Source organism: Sapajus apella, unplaced genomic scaffold, assembly GCF_009761245.1.
Source record: "Sapajus apella isolate SASKATOON/1434 unplaced genomic scaffold, GSC_monkey_1.0 scaffold119, whole genome shotgun sequence".
NCBI lineage: Eukaryota > Metazoa > Chordata > Mammalia > Primates > Cebidae > Sapajus > Sapajus apella.
In genome coordinates, this window is record NW_022437059.1 from 4,377,801 (window position 1) to 4,399,115 (window position 21,315).

At 46.0% G+C, this 21,315-nt stretch overlaps 2 protein-coding genes across 5 annotated transcripts in view; one reads left to right on the forward strand and one right to left on the reverse strand.

Annotated features, from left to right (window-relative positions):
* Positions 1-5,658, reverse strand: part of CD48 (CD48 molecule) — a 69,393-nt gene extending 63,735 nt beyond the window's left edge. The window contains exon 1 of the mRNA XM_032260803.1: positions 5,281-5,658. Within this exon, the coding sequence (XP_032116694.1) occupies positions 5,281-5,583 (303 nt within the window). The 5' untranslated portion in view covers positions 5,584-5,658. The remainder of the gene's footprint in view (positions 1-5,280) is intronic.
* Positions 5,659-21,116: 15,458 nt separating this feature from the next.
* Positions 21,117-21,315, forward strand: part of LY9 (lymphocyte antigen 9) — a 30,426-nt gene continuing 30,227 nt past the window's right edge. For 3 of the 4 annotated variants that reach the window (XM_032260811.1, XM_032260808.1, XM_032260809.1), the window contains exon 1: positions 21,118-21,310. In XM_032260811.1, the coding sequence (XP_032116702.1) occupies positions 21,187-21,310 (124 nt within the window). In that variant the 5' untranslated portion in view covers positions 21,118-21,186. Of the gene's footprint in view, positions 21,311-21,315 lie in introns of all 4 variants that reach the window. The other variant, XM_032260810.1, reaches the window with a different exon arrangement.

A 21,315-nucleotide genomic window follows, 5' to 3' on the forward strand; every position in this document is an offset into this window, starting at 1 on the left:
AAAATTACTAATGTCATAGTATTAAGGAGACAATCTGAGGCATTCCTACCAACCTTGCCAATTTGACACATGATTGGCAAGGTTCCTTTGCCCTTTCACCTTAGAATGTGCCCTGTTCGAGGTCAGACACAAAAGATTCATAGTTACACTCAAAGCCATAGTCATCCCGGCAACTGCCAGCATTGCCATGACAGCTATTAGTGAGTCCATACAAACAGCTGCCTCTGTAGATAATCTGGTCAACAATGTGTCTAACGAACTTCTCTTACAGCAAAGTATAGATCAAAAAATTCTTGTACGTCTGCAAGCCCTTGAGGCTGCTGTAGAATATGTGGGGGAGCAACAAGATACCCTGGCATTCCGACAGCAATTAAGCTGTGAGTAAGAACATAAACGTATCTTTGTCACTTCTCTGCCATGGAATCAATCAACGCATAGTTAGGATGAGGTGAAACAACACCTCTGAGGAAACTTTCATGACAATTTAACAGCAGATGTAAAGCAACTTAAAGCTAAAATGTTAGAATCCCTTCACACTATAAATCTAAGCGCCCAACAAACAGCCGTAGAGAAAGGTGTGCAAGATCATCACTCCTAGTTAGACCCCCGCTCGTGGAAGTCACTCTGACTGGAAAAGAATGTTGCTAATTGTACTCATAATTGTCTTATTTGTTAATTCTAAGATACAAGGCCAGAATAAAAACAATAACTGCCCCACCTTCTGGCACGTGCTGCGTCCCGTGCTGCACAAGCGTTCAAAGACCTAAGAGGGAACCGTGGAGGATAAAGAAAAACAGAAAGACAAACATAACATAGAGAAAGTGGGGCCAGGCGGTCCGGGAAAATGAGGACATCAAGTGAGAATTTAGTAGGCTTCCTATCTGTTTTTCTTCTAGGAACACCATAATTACCTCATTAGTGCCACAGGTCTGCACAGGTCAGGCTATTCTGACTGCTGCTTTGACTCCGCTGTTTATTATGGTAACCACTTCCCACTTTGCCTTTGACAGTTCGGTACCACACTTGGCTCCTGCCATCCAAGGTCCAATGATTCCCATTGTGTTTAGGTTTTCCAATTGAGCGGCTGTGGTTCTCACTGTAAGGTCTAATCAAAGTGGAGAGTGATCTCGAAGCTCTGCAAGGATGCTGGGGCTCCCCTCACAAATTTATTTCTCAGAATTTGTAAAAGTTATGTCTTCTGGATACTCTCCATGTGGGTGAGTCTTAAAGAATATACCCACTCTAATCCTGGAATCTCTCAAAGTCTCTGATCCTTTTCTCTACACTAAACAAGGGAGGTCAGGCATTTTCAGTTCTTCTGGTGGGTAACCTTTTGGTCCATGATTTCAGTCAATCAACCAAACAGTCTCATAGGCCCTTTTGAACATCATGAGCTGCAACACTAAATGTTGAATCTCTGCTTAGTCAGCATATTAACTAGTAAAGTGAGACCCAACTTTATGTTTCTTCCACCATTATCCCACACTCTTATTATCCATTCCCAGCATGTTTCCCAGACTTCACTTATGTAAATTAGAAAACTCACATAGTTATTTTGGATTGTAGTGGACCTCCTCATGGGTCCTACTTTGTACCTGACCTTTAAGGGCCTGCTGGGACTTGAGTTTAGTCATAGGTCTCAAATCAAACAGGGGTGGGGACAGTGGGTCCTGAATCATCAGTGTTTTGCACGGCAGTTGCCTTAGGGGAAGGCATTACTATTTTCTTTGGCAATGCAGGGCCTCAGAAGGAGGTAGAAAGGCCAAGACCACTGTGTGTGGAGAGGCTACTTTCACTGGGGATGGAAGAAGCCTTTTCCACTGGCAAAGAAGTTTCATAAGCATATAGGGGCTGAATATCCCCAGCTCTATCATAGTGTTCCCAATGTCCCCTTCTCAACTTACAAGATGTCATTCTTTCCCAGTGAATGCCACCACTTTAACGGTAGACACCCTGCAAGTTTGGGAGTTCAACTTGTATTGTAATTCAGCCAATCACAGGATGAGGTTCTGAATTTGGTTTTCAGTCCTTCAGCTATAGGACATAAGTCTCCTCTTGAGGGCACACTACCAGCTTTTAGGTCATTTATGCCATGCTCCAGTTGGGATTTTTTTTTTTTTTTGAGATAGAGTGTCACTCTGTCACCCAGGCTGGAGTGCAGTGGCTCAATCTCAGCTCACTGCAACCTCCACCTCCTGGGTTCAGGCAATTCTCCTGTCTCAGCCTCCCGAGTAGCTGGGACTACAGGCGCCCACCACCATGCCCAGTTAATTGTTGTATTTTTAGTAGAGACAGGGTTTTACCATGTTGGCCATGCCTGCCTCAGCCCCCCAAAATGCTGAGATTACAGGTGTGAGCCACTGTGCCTGGCCTCCAGCTGGGAATTTAAATCCTTAAGCTCATCTTTTTCTTTTACCACTTGTCCATTGATATTAGGAGAAACCAACCAATGTCATTATATTCTAATTTTCTAAAAATGTTTAAAAGTATCATATACAGAGTCAATGAGCTCCTTGTTTCATATAAGTGGTTGATTAGAAGTATTCAATGCAGATATTTTTCATATCTCTCTATAAATCGTTTATGTCATTGATTATCACTGCTTTCCTTATTACTAGAAATAGTCATTAGCATCTTTAAATGTAATTGAATTAGACAGCCAATTCCAGAGACTCCAGAGTCAGTTCAGAAAACTCATTCTTAAAATTGTTTCCTCTAGAACCACTCTCAGTACCAAACTCTATCTCAGTCAGGGTTCTCCAGAGAAACAGAACCAATAGGTGAGAGATATACACATGTATAAAGATTTATTATCAACATTGGTTCATACAGTTATGGAGGTCAAGGAAGTCCCATGATCTGCTCTCTACAAGCCAGAGAACCAGGAAAGCCAGAGGTATAATTTTGTTTAAGTCTGAAGACTTTAGAATTAGGAGGCCAATGGTATAAGCCTCAGTCTGAGTCCAAAAGTCCAAGAGCCAGGATTGTCAATGTCTGAGGGCAGGAGAAGATAGATGTCTCAGCTCAAACAAAGAAACTAATCTTCTGTCCTTCACCTTTCTGTTTTTATTTTAGCTTCAGGGGTATATATGCAGGTTTGTTACATAGGTAAATTCATGTCGTGGGGGTTAGTCATATAGATTATTTCACCACCCAGACCTAAGCCTAGTACTCAATCACTATTTTTTCTGCTCCTCTCCCTCCTCCCACCCTCTACCCCCAAGTATGTCCCAGTGTCTGTTGTTCCCTTCTTTGTGTCCATGAGTTATCATTTAGCTTCCACTTATAAGTTAGAACATGCAATATTTGGTATTCTGTTCCTGTGGTAGTTTCCTAAGGATAATGGCCTTCAGCTCCATCCATGTTCCCACAAAGAAACATAATCCCATTCTTTTTTATAACTGCATAGTATTCCATTGTGTGTCTTTTATTTTTTTAATTGACAAATAATTATGTACATATTCATGGAGTACATAGTAATGTTTAGAGCCACATAATTTGTAGTGATAAAGGTAATGAACATATTTGTCACCTCAAACATTTATCATTTCTTTGTGTTGGGAACATTCAATATCCTCCTTCTAGTTATCTAAAACCATCCATTACTGTTAACTATAGTCATCCTAGAGTATTTTTAGTAGAGACCGGATTTCACCATGTTGGCCAGGATGGTCTTGCTCTCTTGACCTCATGACCTGCCCACCTCGGCCTCCCAAAGTGCTGGGATTACAGGTGTGAGCCACCGTGCCTGGCCCCTTTTTCTCATTTTTAATCAAACATTCTTTCATTTCATTTTCCTTGTGCTCTAAGCCAGCTCACCCCTGGTTTTTCATTCTGCCTAGTTTGGGATGGATTATAGAACATTAGACATTTTCCTCATATCTAGTTATAATTGTATAACCTGTAACAAGTCCTTCCTTAATCCTCCACTCTGCCTTTTTGTTCTAGTCAGGTCCTTGATAGATGTATGATGCCCACCCTCATTGGTGAGGGTGATCTTCTTTACTCCATCTGCTGATTCCAATACTAATCTCCTCTGAAAACACCCTCAGAGACACCCAGCAACAATGTTTTATCTGTTATCTGAGCATTTCTTAGCCCAGTCAAGTTGACACATAAAATTAACCATGACAGGGACCAAGAGTTGTTTTCCCTCTGCCAAGGCAGATCCTGTATAAGGCTGGGTCAGCCCCAGCTAGGTATAAGATACTCCAAAAGGAACAATCCTGGAGTGAAGTTAGTCTGGAAGAAAGCAAACAAGATGAGGACACAGAGAGACGGAGGTGAGGCCCAGAGTTAACGGCTAAGATCTAAACTTCAAAGATGGGGGGACAGGAAGGCAGGTGGTTGAGTGGTTGAGGCAGTTAAGAGGAGACAGTGGTGTGGATCACAGCTCCACTTTAGGGCTGAGGCCACCTAAAGTTTGCTTTTGCTCTTCCATACATACCACCTCCATTCCAAACTAGGCAGAATAAAAAACCAGGGGTGAGCTGGCTTAGAGCACCAGGAAAATGCAATGAAAGAACATTTAATTAAAAGTGAGGGAAAGGGGCCAGGCGTGGTGGCTCATGCCTATAATCCCAGCACTTTGGGAGCCGAGGCAGGTGGATCACGAGGTCAAGAGATGGAGACCATCCTGGCCAAAATGGTGAAACCCAGTCTCTACCAAAAATACAAAAATTAGCTGGTCATGGTGGCATGAGCCTCTGTCTCAAAAAAAAACAAAGAGAGAGAGAAAATAAAAAGCCCATGTTCTGCTCTCCACAGTGGTTAATCACTAATCTGCATTACTTTCACCACCCTGAAAACTTGGAGAGAGGAGAGAGAGACAGAGAGGGAGAGGGAGGGAGGGGGCGCGGAAAGAGAGAGAAGAGAAAAGCAATCATGTATCTTCTCCTAGTCCTATGAGCATGACCAAAATGTTTAGCCTCTTGGAACCTCAGTTTTCTCTTCTATAAAATGTGGAAAATACTTTCTACCTCATACGGTTGTAGTGAGATTAAAGGTGAAGACAATCATACACATAAAATGTTTAGCAGAGTGCGACATCATAATCCTTCCACAGAAGTTACGTCATCGTAACTAATTATATAGACTCCATTCAGAACTGAGCCTCTAGAAATTTAAGCATAAAGAGTAATTGAAGACCTGAGAATAAGAGTTAATTGTATCATTATAAAGTTGAGGCATGTGATAAGAGGCAACTGACCCGTGCTCACAGACCAAGCAAAGTAGTTAACACTCCCCTCTGTGTCATTCACTCATTCACACAACTCTTACAGAAGGCTTGTCAGCTATAAGGCTCCGAGCTGTTCCTCCCGACTCCTCCCGTGCTCTTTCTATCTCCTCTTCGCTGCGTTCTCCATGTTCCCTCCCAGTCACTTGCATGCTGGGACCTGTGTATCTCCTCACAAGCAGAAACAAGCCCTGTTGAGGGCTGCTAAACAGGTTTCCTGGTTCTGGAGGTGCTGCAGACCCAACTGTCCTGTGGGTACAACTCTGCCATGTCTCCTGGTCAATCGGAGACCCACCACAATCCCTCTGATTGCCTGGCCCTTTGGAGAGCCTGTTCCCTACTCCCATCTCACTTGGCCCCAGTGAATTTCATCCATTTCCTGCTTTGCTTTGTCCCTGGATCTGTCTGATGTCTACTGGTCAGGCCCTAGTCTGACTTCCTACCCAGCCTCATACCCTCCATTCCGGACAGCCTCCTCCCCACTATGACAACCATAGTGTCTGGAAGGCCCCATGGGAATGCTAGCTTCATAAGAATAGGATATCTTTGTCTGTTTCATCCACTTTTCTGTCCCCAGAGCTAAATCAGTCCAAAACATCTATTTAAAACTTACACACAGAATTTTGGAGTTGAAGAGACTCTAAGGATCACTTAGTCCAAGTTCCTCATCTCAGAAAGAGAAAATGAAAGCAAGGTAACAATGCAGGCTGGGGGTAACATGATGGTCCAAGTCACACAGCAAGCCCCGGGTTAGCTCACTGCTGCCTCCTTTTGGCCCTGCTGGCAAACCATGCACAAATTCAGCCATTTACCAGTCTGTTTCTTGTTTTGTTGTCTGTTTGTCAATAAAATATAGAACCTTAGGAAAATACTTGCACATTAAGCTTCATGAACACTGAGGAAAACACACAGAATTATTATTATTTCTTCTTCCTCTTCTTCTTCTTCTTCTTTTCTTCTTTCTTCTTCCTCTTCCTCTTCCTCTTCTTCATCTTCTTCTTCTTGAAATGGTAGTACCACTCTGTTGCCCAGGCTGGAGTGCAGTGGTGCAATCTTGGCGTACTGCAACCTCCATCTCCTAGGTTCAAGCAATTCTCCTGCCTCAGCCTCCCAAGTAGCTGGGGTTAAGTTGTGTGCCACCACACCCAGCTAATTTTTGTATTTTTAGTAAGAATGGGGTTTCACCATGTTGGCCAGGCTGGTCTTGAACTTCTGTCCACAGGTGATTCACCCGCCTCGGCCTCCCAAAGTGCTGGGATTACAGGCATGAGCCACCGCACCCGGCCTTACACGCAGTATTTCTGTGGAGTAAAAGTGTTGAATGGAACCTGCTTCGGAAAGTCTTCTAAGAGAAGAATATTGAGGTAATATGGTCTGAATGAGAGTCTAAAAGCATACAAGGAAAAGAATAGCTAAGGCAAAATATAACACGTATAAATAAGAGGAGAAAGGAAATAGATACCCCTGAATTTTGTGTCCATTTCTGAATTTCCTTATTGCTTCAAAATTTAAAATAAACACCAGTAGGGATGTGAACTCTCCCTAGCCAAACCCAGAACTGTGGGATAGGCAAACAGAAGTGGATAGTTTGCTTCTTCCACAAAGACTTTCACTCATTCATTCTTTCTTTCTTTTTAATTCACTTACTCTGTAAACAAAGTAGCATACATAAGAGGCCATGTTTGTTTATTTGGCTTCCAGCAGAATTTCACAAAGCCCCTGAATCAGTGACTGAGGGCAGCCTTCCAGAAGGATGCCTTGAAGATAAGAAGGATAGAGCCCAGGTTACCACATCTCTTGCCTGAATCACTGCATTTTTAGAAAAGATAAATTCAATGATAGTGGCCTTTGTCTTTTTTCCACACATAAGATAATGGCTGACAGGATTAATCATTGTGCCTCTGTCACCTACAACTAGATGTACCCTGCACCCAGGCTTTGGTGAAATTTTGCTCTTATGTAACTTCTGAGCACAGGCAAAATGTCACCTTATGTAGAAGCCGTGGGCTGAAACACTGCTTTGGAGCAGTCTAGCAGAAACTCTCTGAAAGAGTCTCCTGGGTTGCAATCCTCAATAAGACTAAGTAAAACTAACTTGAATTCTATGAAAGCTTGGCTTTTCTTTAGTTGGCACGCGTCTCAACAAGTATTTAGTGAGCACCAACTATGTGCTGTGGTCAAGAAGCAGAGATGGATAAAGCATGACCCTTAACTTCAAAGAGCTCAGGACTGATGGAAAAACAAATGGGTCAAGAAGCAGCTTGACACAGATTGAGCCAGATGGAGAAAGGTCAACGGGTCCCCTCAGGGAGAAAGAGAAGCAAGGTGACAGCGTGGAGACATGTGTAGTGTCCGCGGGGCTTTAATGGCTGCACTTTGGGGTGTGGAGAGAGTGGGTAAAGCTGCAAAGATGCCAGATTGTAGCAATCTGTTTACTTTTTGGCTAAGAAAAGTGAAGGGAGCTTTTCCAACAATGTGTTTCTGCAGTCTGAACTGTCAACTTACTCTTTCAAAGGATGGTCATCAATCTGCTCTTGAGGGTCATTAGTCATTTCCTCCTCTTTCTACCTCTTCTCACTTCCCCTGTCACACAGCAAGGGCACCTGACAGCACCCAGGCAGGCAGGAAGCCTTCAGATACATACAGTTCATACCTCACACCTAAAACAATTTCCAGTAGACACCGACTTCCCTGGCTTTTTGTGTAAGTGGCAAGATTTGAGCTCTTCTCTTCCAGGGGACGCGCAGAGCTTTCAGTCTCTTGGGACCTCTTCCAGCAAGAGTTAGCTTCTCATTTTGCTGCCCGGAGGTTAGGGGCCAGGAGATGAAGTATTCCACTCCTACAAAATGCTGATAACTTCAAGATCTCAAAAACAGGTACTGTACTAATTCTCCTTCTCCTTCACATTCAGATGGCAGGTTGCGGCCCAAGAGTTAAGGGGTTCTGGTTCTCCTCAGGCACAAAGAGTGAACAGTGCCCTGTGGCAGAGATTTGCATCCTTTAACGATGGTGTGTTTGCTCTCAGGATCATGCTACCTGGAGTCCCTGAATGACCTTGTGTGGAACAACAAGCAAGGTCACTGACAGCTCCAGAACTGCTTCCCTAGCTACGAAATGTTGTTATATTTGTAAATAAGCATAAATATTAACTAGTTAGCAATGTTGAATTTTGTTGAATGCATAATTGAAGCTAGATTTGGAGAAAAGATATTCAACTATAATTTTGTTTCAACTAAAATTTGACTGATTAATCTCTGCCTCTTTATTTAAACCATTCATTTGCTCTTCCTATAGAATCCCATTGCCTGTCAAAATCCTCCCATTTCCACACAGTCAAGCTCCTGGACCTTTGAGTTCTCTTTTTTGTTATTGTTCTTTATCTCTTGGTGCATGTGCTTTCTAACATTTTAATTTTTTTTCAAAATACTAAAGATATATCGTTCAACTATTCAACTAATAGCATAAGACATAAAAAAATAAATAAAAAGCAGACTTCTGCCACACTATAACCAGAACTGCTGTTTCCCATAGGCAACCATTGTCAATTATTTGGTTTTTCTCATGATACTTCCTTGATATTAGAAATGATATATTTATTCAGCCCTTTCTTGATTTTAGACACGATTTACTGACTTCCTGCTATGGAGACAGATATCTGGTTCTCTTATCCTGTCTTCCACCCTCATTAGCCACTCAGCAACACACAGGCCTTTCTGCCCATCCTGCCAGAGTATGGTATAACACAGCTTTTTGCTAAACTGTATTTAACATTTATGATAATAAGTATTCACATTTGAGCCATGTAGAGTACAATGATTCAATTTCCTTCCTAACAATTCTTTGTTTTTCCTGTAGTTGATAATATCTTTCACTGGGTGCTCTGGTCCTGCTGCCTGTATTAATCTCCAATACAACAGAGTTGAGAGGTGGGAACTTTAAGAGCCCTCATGAATAGATTAATGCCATTATCGTGGGAGTGGGTTAGTTATTGTGGGAGTTGGTTTCTAATCAAAGGCTGGGTTAAGCCTCCTTTCTCTCTCACACACACATACATAAACACACAGCTGCTCTCTTTCTCATCATGTTATACCTTCCACCATATTATGATGCAGCACAAAGGTCCTCACCAGATGCAGCCTCTTGATCTTGGACTTCCCAGTCTCCAGAACCATAAGCCAAATAAACTTCTACTGTTTATAAATTTCCCAGTCTGTGGGATTCTGGCATAGCAGCACAGAATAGACTAAGACATTTCCCTTTTTGGGACTGTGTTATTCAGGGTTTGGAGTTCCCGGGCTGATTCTTTAACTGTCTTATTTTTTCTCTTATACTTTCATCTGTTTGCCTTTAGATCTACTTTCTGAGAGTTTCTCCATTTGATTTCCCAACACTCCCATTGAATTTTAGAAGTTTCCTGCCCTGGTAAATCACTTTAGGAGAGTTCTGCATTGTGTTATACGAAGACAACACTGAATGTATTCTATTATGGGCTTTTTGTGTCTTGTCTTCTTCTCCACTGAGCTGTGAGAAAAACGTATTCTTAATTTTCTCTGCATCTCTAATACACAACATGTAATAGGTATAAAAAAATGTGGGTCTGACAAGTATTTAAGAAGCATCTGTGCTGGGTGTTATGGGACACACAAAGCTAGGCAGGTGCAGGAGAACCCGCCTGCACCTTGCCTTCCAGAAAAGCACAGCCCCAAGGGTCTCTCAGAGCAGCTCTAGGCAGAGGTGCTAAGGCTTCTCTGACAACACAGACAAGTGGTTTTGAAGCTCCCCTCTGTGGGCTCTGCAGGGTTGAGTGTAGGTAAGGCAGCACCTTTCCTGAGGGAGTCCCAAGAATGAGCTGAATGCCTCACTGAGTCTGCAGCAGGTCAGACACAGAAGACCAAGGCCAACAGAGAAAAGGTGGACCGAGGCAGACCCTGGGATGGTGGCTCCAGAGCCCTCGTCTCCTGCCACCCCACAGACACTTCCTGTTGCCAACTAATCTGGCTCCTCCATTTCTTCAAATACTTCTGGATCCAAGAGAAAGGCAGGTAGGGATGCTAAGAAACTAGACCAAGTCTTGTCAGGAAGAAGAGAGTCAGAAGGAAAAACATTACCTGAGCGAAAGGGTCTGGTGAGGACAGAGCTGGAGTTCTGGCTGATGGGGTTCCTGGCAGTGCAGTGGTAGCTCTCACTGTCCCCAGGTATCCAGGGGACACTCAGAGTGGTCCCACATGGGACACAACTGCCCCATGACTGGGAGGCTCCCAGCTATACTGTACATTCTCTCCAGCCCGTTCCAGGGAGCAGGCCAGGGTAATGAAGCAGGTCCCATTCCTCATGATCTAGGAGCTGGCAATGATGTTGGGCTCCTGCAGCCTTTCTGAACCAAGAAAGGAAAGCTTGAGCTATAAGAAGGCTCTGGTCTGGCCAAGCAGGGTAGAGAAAAGGTGAAATTCAAATGTGGGGCCCTCCACCCCTCCTTACCATAGACAAGCAGGGTGAAATCCCTGGTGATACTCATTGGGGAAGTATGCAGAGTTATCGAGGCTCACAGGGGTGGGAGTCCTCAGGGGGCTGATCTGAAGAGAGTAGCTGTGGCGGGGGATGCTCAGTTGTCCACTGTAGGGTCCCTGAGTCTCAGAAACCAGGACTGGTTTGCCTGTTGGTCCTTGTTTTAAAACAGCAACATGTTCTAGAGAGCTCCATGCAATACTTCCTACCTCTTGCTTTGCTGGGACCTCCAGGGGCCAAGTGGCCAACTTCCCAAGGATACTGATCACTGTCTTCCCCACTGTATCCTCTCCCAGTGTGCCTGACCCTGTAGACAAAGAAGGGAACCCACAATCTCAGTGTCAGTGTCTCCCCACGCAGTCAGGGCAGCCACACGCTCTATCCAGCTCCTCCTGTGTGAGCCCTTCCAGCCTCCCCACCAGCTCCAGTGGGTCTTCTCCTTTCACTGTCATGACCACACAGACCAACACCCACTTACCCCAGCCCCCCTCCTCCCAAGGGTGTCAGCTCCTTTGCCCTGGGTCTGAAGGGAACCGAGACTTCTTCCTCCACTCTCCCCATCAACCCCAGAGCTGCTCAGGCCACTAGGCAGACTGAGGAGTCAGGTATCTATGCAGAAGTGAGGCACTGAGATGGGGTGGGAGATGCTGTTACTGACTGGGTTCTTGACCATGCAGGTAAAGGTTAGAGCACTGTTCCCAGGCCTCAAGGAGACACTGAGGACAGACCCTCCACAGGACACAACAGTCCAGGGCCCCAGGGGTGTGCAGCTGTAAGTCACGTTGCCTCCTCTGCTCTCTGCCACACAATGACATATGAGAATGACAATGCAGCATCCATCCTCACCAGTCCTGGAGCTCAGTGTGGCATGAGGCCAAGCCAGCTGCTCTGTGTGAGCAAAAGGGAATAAACTGAGGACTGGGAAACTGCTCTGGGCCTCCACTTCACAGTACAGAAAATGCAGGGCATTGATGCCCAAACCTTGCATCACCTTGAATGCACATAAGGAACAGCAGAGGCAGGATCTGCCCACACCTGTTCCAGAGCTTTGTGCTTTGTAAGGCCATGTCACTTAATACCTCAGTTGACTTCCAGAACAACTCCATGAAGTAGACAGAGACGATGTTAGATCAATTCCATTTTACAGGTTCAGAATGCTTAGATAACTTGTCTAAAGTCTCATCTATTTAAGTAGTAAAGCCAAAACCCAAATCCAGTGAATCTGACCCAAAAACCAGGGTTCCCACCCCTGCTCTGAATAAAGGAATGCAAGCATGGAGCTGTGTTGTAATTACATATTTGCCCCATAGGGGGCTCTACAGTATACACTGTGCTTCCAGATGTTGATCAGGAGTCCCAGGGGAGGTGGCTGGGGGTGGGGGGGGAGTGCTCTATGAGGAGGCTCTGGTGTGGCCAAGCAGAGTAGAGGAAAGGTCAAATTCAAATGTGGGGCCTCCATCCCATAGACTAGCAGGGTGAAATCCCTGGTGATGTTGACTGAGGAAGTATGCAGAGTTATCCAGGCTGGGGAGCAGGTCCCCATCTCCTCTTGCCCCAGGGCCATGACCCAGATATTCTTAAGTGCTTGAGGTGTTCACATTGCCATTATTTGTCCACCAGCCTCCCCAGGCCAGACCCAGGAGGATTTGGGGGAGGCGAGAAGAGCAGCTGCAGACACCAGGCCTGAGACAGGTTCAACACAGTCGCATCGCATAGCCCTGTGGCCCACACGACTGCAGCCCCAGGGGCAGCCCAATTGTGCGAAGTAGGACCACACGGGCCCAGCGCGTCCCCCAGGAGAAGGCAGCCTGGACATTCCCAGTGGTGGGTCCCTTGCTGCTGGCTCTCCCCAGTGTGTCTTCTACAGATCGGGCCCCGGGATGCAAACTCTTTGACTTCTATAGGCTCTTTTCTCACCCAGCATCCTCTCTAGTTCAGGCCAATAAATATGGCAACATACCAGAAACCCAGAGAACCAAGGTACAGGGCACAGCATCAGAATACCTGAGTTCTATTCCCCAATCTGCCATTTTCTAGCTCCATGGCATAGGTGTCTTGTTTTCCCTTTCTAAGGTTCCATTTCCTTCCTAGAAATGAAGATTCCTGTTCTGCATACCGGCAGGGCGGTAGTGAGGCTTCAGTGACGTAGGAAATATCCTGTGAAGGATGGGAGCCTGGCCATTAGCACTGCCTTGCCATTGGAGTGCCAGCCCAGAGAGAAGGGCTCTCTGGAAGACCCCATCCCTGATGCATTGGCACAACACTATCCTCTACCCAGAATCCACCCGACACAATACCACACTAAGTTCATGCTGTCAGAATGACCATCAGCGATGCCAGAGGGGCTCTCCCAGTAGCTTTGGGCCCAACCTACCCCAGTGAGCAACCCAACCCCAAGTCCCAGCAGCCCACTTCCATTGTGCCCTGGTCCTTTGAGAGAAGTGGGCCATACCCAGCCCAGGCCTGATTCATGGCAGACATGCCACCTCCCCAGCCATGTGGACCTGACTAGAGACCATCAACCCCATTGGACTCTGTGATAGGAAATATTTCCTTGGATTCTGTGATAGAAAATATTCCTCCTAGATGAAATAGGAATATTTCCTAACACAGAATCCAAGGAAAATATCTGGGAAGTTTCCCTAGCTGCCTTCCCACGTCCATCCTCACTCATCACCTGTCCCTTTTTCCCTCACTCGCTGCAGGGGAGCGGCTCTGCCATAGCACCCTGAGACCTTGCACAGCTCCCTCAGGCGAAGGCTGAAACCTCTGCTAAACTGAGTCTTGGCAAAATACCGCGTGATCCACCCAGAATGAGAGTTCAGGTGGCCTGTGAGGCACAGCCTCGAAACCATATCCCCGGGAGGCTGTCATGAGACCGTTTCCCCTGGCCCCTGGGGTTCTGATGTAGTATGGGACTTCCTGTCCTCAGAACACAGCTGCAGTCTCTAAGTCCTCTTTGCTGCAGTGTAGAATTGGCCCCTCAGCATCTGGGTATTCTTCAGCTCCCACTGCAGCCATCTGGCCGCTTTTGTTTCAATGTCATCTTTTCTGGTGTGTGGGACAAGTGCCCAGGGGCCTGGGACCCTTGGCTCCTCTTCCTTTCACTACCTATATGAGTAATCAATTGTCTGAATCTCAAAGTGGCTCAGCGTAGCATCTTTCATAGGCCTTTCTCGCTGCTGTGTGTGCTTGACACCCAGCCCATCACTTCCTTTGTGGTTTCTCCTGCTAACATTTTTTAAATTTCTTCAAGGAATTTGATAAGAGCATCCCTCTGCATCTTTCCAAAGCACTTTCATATGCCCTTCATTCTCACAAGCAGGTATTGTTCCCATTTTAGTAATGAGAAAGCTCCAGGCCACAAGAGTAGGTTGTGACAAAATATTCAGTTCTCGGCCTGAAATCCCATTCTTTGACCACTACCGTCCCAAGAGCTCTGCTTCAGGTGGTCTGGGGTAGATCCTCAGGCTTGACATTTTTCAGGAGATTCTCTCAGGCAAATCTAACTTACATGTCTTTAAAAAAAAAAAAAGTGAGCATTTATTAATCTTGCAATTAGAAAGAAAATTGCGACTGTTACTAAAGGTGTAGAAATGACTGAGAGGCTGACACTGCCCCACCCACTGCTGCCATCTCCAAGACACTCACCATAGACTTGCAGATGGGACTCCCAGGTGAGGGTGTTGAGGGAAATCCTCAGGTTGACGTGGGCTCGATTGGACCCTGCATCCTCCCAGCTCAGGTTGCTGACCTGCATGCAGGGATAGACCTGGACCCATGACGCTCAGGCAACCCACGTACCGGCTTTCCACTTGGGAAAAGGCCCCCAGCTTCTCCCATGGTTATTGTGGCGACCTCCATAGGGACCGAACACAATATCCAGGAGAGGCTCTCCACCTGCTGTTCAGAGCAGCAGCAAGGGCAGAATGACAGACCCTCCTAGATCCCGGTGACCACCAGGGGTGTGGTGCACTCATCAGCGACGCCACTGGCTGGCCCAATGTTATGTTCTTCCATGGAACTAATTATTCTGGCTCTGCCTGGAGTGGGCAGCAGGAAGCATCCCACACAGGGTGGTGCTGACACCAGACAGACATTCCCCTCCCCAAATACGGCCCATGCCTGAAAGCTAACCTAGAAGTATTCCACCTGGAGCAAGCAGCTTTGCCCCCGGCTTGCACCCTCTAGTGTGGTAACTCACTAGCCCAGTTTCTGTTCTGCTTTCTTGTTGCAGCCTTATCTGAGCTCCACACTTCCTGTCCAGCCATGCTTCCCCTTGGTTCCCTTCGGCCTGTGCTTTTGCTGGATGGTTTTGTTTCAAGCATTTACTCCATTCTGCCTCATACCAAAAGCTGTGTTGTGAAGTCAGGCCGGCAGTTGAGCCTCATAGTGAGGTGTAGTGGGATGAATCCAGTGAATCCAGTGAATCCTGGATTCAAGAGAGGAGGGGAAAGAGACAGGGAGGGGTCAGATGCAGGGCACAAGTCCCAAAAGCCAGAGACTTTACCACGCACATTATGCATATTACTTTCCTTAACCCTCCCAACACAGTTGTAAGGTGGGTGTTCTTTCACCTCCACCTTATAGGTGAAGACCATGAGACTCAAAGAGCTTAGTCACCAGCTAGGAACAGCAGAGTCCAGGTTAAAACCCAGGTGTGTCTGTCCCCAGAGCCGATGCTCTGTTTACCATACCACGCTGTCGGCGGCAGGCTTTCCCGTGCCGAATTCTTTCCTGTGTCACACTGACACCCCCTTTTCCCCAGCCACACACACAGCATAGGACCTGGCACCCAAGAGGCCTTAACTGATGTTTCTAGAATTGAACTGAGGAACTGTAGGAAATAAGAATAAATAAAATGTTCCTCTTCAAAGCTTTCCTCTTACTTCATTACGAATAAATAATAGTTTCTTCAAAGGCTAAGTTATTTTAAAGCTTTGGCTAATAACCTTAAGGTAGCTGTTTGTCATAATAAAGAAATAAGTTCATCCCGTGTTCTTAGTTCTTACACTTTAACCGAGATATTTGCCCTGTCATGCCTGGAAAAGCCCAGGCAAGTCTTAGGTCATAGCTTGTTCCCTTTCCTTATTTGAAAATGTTATCACTTCTCTAAGCTTCCTCAAGTTACTTCCTCTTTTCCTTTGTTCTCTACTGCCTTTACTTCTTTAGAAAATTTCCAGGTTTTTAGCCAATATCCAAAATTTAGCCAATTTAGAATGTGAGGTCCCATTCCAGCCAATGGGAACTGGACACAGCTGTAGGGCGATTGCATCAGGTTATAAAAGGTATAAATGTCTCTGTCTCCCTTGCTCAGCTGTGTTCTCGTGGCAAGACTGCCGGCGAGTTGCACCCTTCCTGCAGAAAGTAAAATTAGCCTTGCTGAGTAATCCATTGTCTTGGTGTGGACTTTTCCCGACATTATAAACCCATTTCCAACAGGACGGTGAACATTTTTTAAGGCCACACTTTTCTTACACATTCTCTTGCCATGGGCCCAAGAGATGCCCCTGTGCTCAGTGACTACCAAGGGCCTGGCCTAGATGCTGTGGAGGGAGGAAAACACGGACGTGCATGCTCCGCAGTGGATGAGGAAAGCACAGGCATGAGAAACATCACAGTAATCCAGCGTCTTGGTTTCAGTTCTGTCTGGTCAGGGACACTGTGGTTCTCTGAGGCTTTCTTCCTTCCTGCTACATTTCTACAGTTGGGCTGTGCTGACTCTTTGGTTTCACTGATCACTGGAAGATGACACATAATCTCTCTGAGCCTCAGTCTATCATCTGTAAAATGGGTGAATGCTACCTGCCTTATCCATATCACGAGATTGTTACGGGATCACAGTTTTAAAGATTTAAGTTAAAGTTCTTTATGAACAGTCAAGGTTTAAACACATCTAGAGGATTTATCAGCGTGTTAAAGGGGATCCCCAAAGGCTGGAGTGAAAACAACCCTGAAGGCAGGTGACTCTAATAACAGAACATGCTGGTTTTCCCTGACGGAGAATAAAAGTGAAAGCTTGAAACTCTGGAGACTAAGAACCTGTCCCCTCACCATGACTATCTCAAGATCTGTGTTTCCCTAGCCTCCAAGTCCCCGGCCCATCCCCCTGCCATCTCTCAGGTTCTTAGAGGTGAGCACTGAGAATCCAAAAGGACAGGAATTGCCACTGTGTGCCAGGCTTGAGCTCCCCCACTGAAACTACTTGTGGGACATGAAAGGCCCAACTCTGGTGAAGGGTGACTCCCACGGGCCAGTAGGAAAGGAAGAAAGGGGGACGAGATACAAGAGGACCAGATACACCAAATACAGAGCACAAATCCCAAGGCACTGCATCCCTACAGGCCCTCAAAAACCTGGATGTCTCTGGAAACGTGACTGAAATGGCACGATGCATACCACATGCATCTTGGAACTGGCTGTGGCTGACCCTCTATCTCTTGCCTCCACCATTCAGCTTCTCTGGAAATGCTCAGGCTCCTTGTGATTCATTAGTCAAAGAAATGTGAAGATCTGCATGACCTGAGATTATAGTACATGCCCACACACCCACACACCCATTTGCGTATGCATGTACACACACACACACACACACACACACACACACACACACACAGAGCCTGGCTCCCATGGAGACAGCACTGCAACGAAAATTGCACATTCCTAGAGTAAACCAGTGTACCCAGCAAATAGAAGCGCACCTGCGCGGGGAGTGGAGGGGTGGACTTACCTATGAAAAGACCAAGGAGGAGCAAGAACCATGGCAGAGAACGGACCATATAGTGCACCTGCAGAATGACTTGTCACATGGCAGCTGATGGACTATGCGTGCGTAAATGTCAGCCTACTACCAGTTCCTGTGTTTAGTGTCACCACTTTAATCACATGTAGTTTATGAATCACAAGCTATGAAGATGATGGGACACAAAGGAAAGAAGGGTGAGAAGCACCTGAGCGAGCTACTTAACAGCCAATGCCAGTGACATCATGGCCTTGCTTTAAACCCCTCGGGGGTCTACCACCCCAACAAGGCTAAAGAAGTCCGGGATCAAAGTCCTCATGGACAAGGACCTTCATGATTGACTTGTGTCTTATCAACCTACCTGGCCGCACTCTCTGTCACCAAGTCTCACAGCTTGGACTCCATTCGCCACACACTGCTTCTAAAGCAGTCCCCTTACAATTTCTCATCATTTATATAAATGCAGCCCTACTTCCTCAGGCCATCTTACTGACTGGATTGCCCTAGTCCTTGCCATCTATCTCACCTACCTCATCCTAACACCCTCCCATTGCCCATCTCAAGTCATCACCACCTTGGGAGAGGCCTCCTGAAGGCCAGGCTAGGATGGTGCCAGGACATCCATCCCCTCTTGCTGTTGGACATCCAGCCTGTGGTTATGGATCAGGACACTTGTACCACCAGCCTCCCAAGCCTCATGCCTTCCAGTTGGGGCCGGGACCTACACCATCAGCTTCCCCGGTACTCCAGCTTGCGGTCCTCAGATCATGGGACCTCTCAGCCTCCGTAATCATGTGAGCCAACTCCTATTAAAAGGAAACAAATATATATTCAACGTACGATTTCTCTGAAGATCCCTGGCTAACACAACTGCCTGTGGCATTTGACACTTGAAATACTCTCTCCTCCGGGACGCCAGGATGCTGTTCTCCCCACGTTCTCCTCATTCCTTTCCTCGATGCACATTTGTTGAGTTCCTGCTAGGTGCCACAAAGGCTCTGTGCTAAGGACTGTGGATATAGAGATGAAAGGAAGGGTCTGCAGCCATGTTGCCCACAGTCTAGTGGGAAAGAAAAGTATGTCAATAAAAAATAAAGTAATGCAGATGGTCTTACTTCCTGGTTAGGCACAGTGCGGTGGGCATGAAGCTTTCTGGTTTGAATCCTGCCTCTGCTGCTTGCTAGCTGTGTGACTTTAACAAACTAACAGCCAGTCAATAAGAGTTAAGAGTTCTCCATTATAATTTATTTCCTTGAAGATGGTTTTTGCACATAAAAATTTAAAAACTCCTCACGCCTGTAATCCCAGCACTTTGGGAGGCCGAGGCGGGTGGATCACAAGGTCAAGAGATCGAGACCATCCTGGTCAACATGGTGAAACCCCGTCTCTACTAAAAATACAAAAATTAGCTGGGCATGGTGGCACGTGCCTGTAATCCCAGCTACTCAGGAGGCTGAGGCAGGAGAATTGCCTGAACCCAGGAGGCGGAGGTTGCGGTGAGCCGAAATCGAGCCATTGCACTCCAGCCTGGGTAACAAGAGTGAAACTCTGTCTCAAAAAAAAAAAATAAAAAAAAAAAAATTTAAAAACTCATATTTAATTTATTAAAGAAATAAATTTAAAGCCTAGGTCAGCCTTAAGTTCAGTTCAACTTACAAATATTATTCTGCTTATAGATGGCGATAATCAGAGTATAATCCAAATAGGGCTTAATTTAGGATTAAAGGAGAAAACATATGTGACGTTCTAAACACAAAGCCTTACTCATAGTAGTTACCCAATAAATGTTAGTGATGATTTTTACTATTACCCGTCTCCGAATTCCCTCCTGCCTTTGTCCTCTCCTCCCACACAGGCTGTCTCTGCTCTCATGCTCCGTATCCAGGCTCTTTCAGTAGCTTCCTCACCCCAGGCTCATCCCTTCACCCATCCTCCCTCCACTCTGCAGCTCGAGGAAGCTTCCTACTCCTACTGGATCCCTGTTGCCTTTAGCTTGGTGACAGGATGCTCTATCTGGGCTCTGGTAACCTCTCCTGACTGTATGTCCTGCAATCCCTTCTAGACAGCCCATGTTCTAGTCACAGGACCAAGACTAGAGCGAAACAAGACAGGCTCCTAGTGCATAAAATTTAAAGATTTTCAAGATTCTGTTACTTTCAAGATTGTGCAACGTCAGATCATGACCAGCCTCTAAAGATGCTTTCCTGGACAGAAGCCTGTTATCCTAATGGTTCCTCTCTCTCTCCCTTCTTCCTTTGAACCCAGACTTTCTGGGTTCAAGTCCTTACTAACTATAAAACATATAGTAAGCTATTTAACCCCTCTGGACCTCAATTTTCTCATTTACAAAATGGGAGTGATGAAACATATCTCATAAAACTATTATAAGATCACATGAGTAAATGTGCTAGTGTCAGAAGACAGCCTAGCACTCTGTGGCTCTCACTGAGTACTAGCTAAAGCCACACACTCTGCCAGCCTCAGGTTACCTACCAAGTCGTCTTCGTGTTACAGCCTAAGTAAACCGATGCCCTGCAGCTTGAAACACAAACTACAGCGTGGCCAGCTATGACACTACCGACAAGAAGAAGGAGAAAGTTTCCCAAGTCAGGATGGAGGGAATAATGCTGTCCTCCAGGCTGCCTTTTATACTCAGTCAACTGCACACTGTCACATACAACGTCCACCCCCACCGCAGTCTCCCTGATGCCTTTTTCTATATTAGAAGTCCTTCACTGCATGTGACAGAAAGCTAGCACAAACTGCCTTGAGCAAAATAGAAAATGTATCGGGTCACTGTATTAGTTATCTGTCGCTATACAACAAATTGCCCCAAACTTCACAGCTGAAAACAATAAGCATTTTTGATGAAAAATAAAAAATTGAAAAAAAGTTTTAAAGACCAAACATTTATTATCTTGCAATTTCCCTGGGCGTGGCTTAGCTGGGTCTCTCTGGCTTAAGGTATTCAGAAAGCTACAGTCACGGTGTCAGCCAGGGCTGCGTCATTTCAAGGCCCTCCTGGGGAGGATCCACTTCCAGTGTCACTCATGTGGTTCGTGGCCAGCCTCAGCCCTCGTGGACTGTCGGCCAGAGGAATCAGCTCCTCGCTGAGTGTTGGCTGGGGGCTTCCCTCTGTTCTTTGTTTCGGAACGCTTTCCCTAAAGTATCTCACAAAATAATACCTGGCTCCCATCAGAGTAAGGCAAGGAGAGAGAGATAGTGGGAAAGAGAGAGAGGGAGAGAGGGCAAGGGAAAGAGAGAGAAAGAGAGCATTTGTACACACATGCTAACCCAAAATGGAAGTCACAGGTTTTCTGAGACCAATAAATGACATCCTAGTACGTCTGCCACATTCTATTCACTTAAAGCAAGTCACTAAATCCAGGCCACATTCAAGAAGGGGTAATTACACAGAGGCATGAATGCCAGGAGGTAGAGATCTTTAGCAATTAACTTTAGGGGCCAAATTTAGAACCCAAGTCCCTTGATGCAAAAGCAAGTGATGCTCCACATTGGTCACAAACAAGACGCTGGATAGACTTGGGACCTCTTCCTGCCTATGCAGACGGAAGAGTCTGTGGTGTTTGTTATAAACAACCCTCCCTCTGACACACACACACACACACACACACGCACACACTCTTGCGGAAGCTGTGGTAAGTGCCTCCTCCTTCAGTCTGAGATCTGAAAATAGATCATCATGGTGGCCTCAAAGAGTCACACAGACGACTGGGCTCCTCGGCCTTTCTCTGATAAGCCACAGAGGAGTCAGCTGCAAATATTCTCTTCTGTTCTACGGACCTCTCTCCTCTTCCTGCTCCTGGGTAAG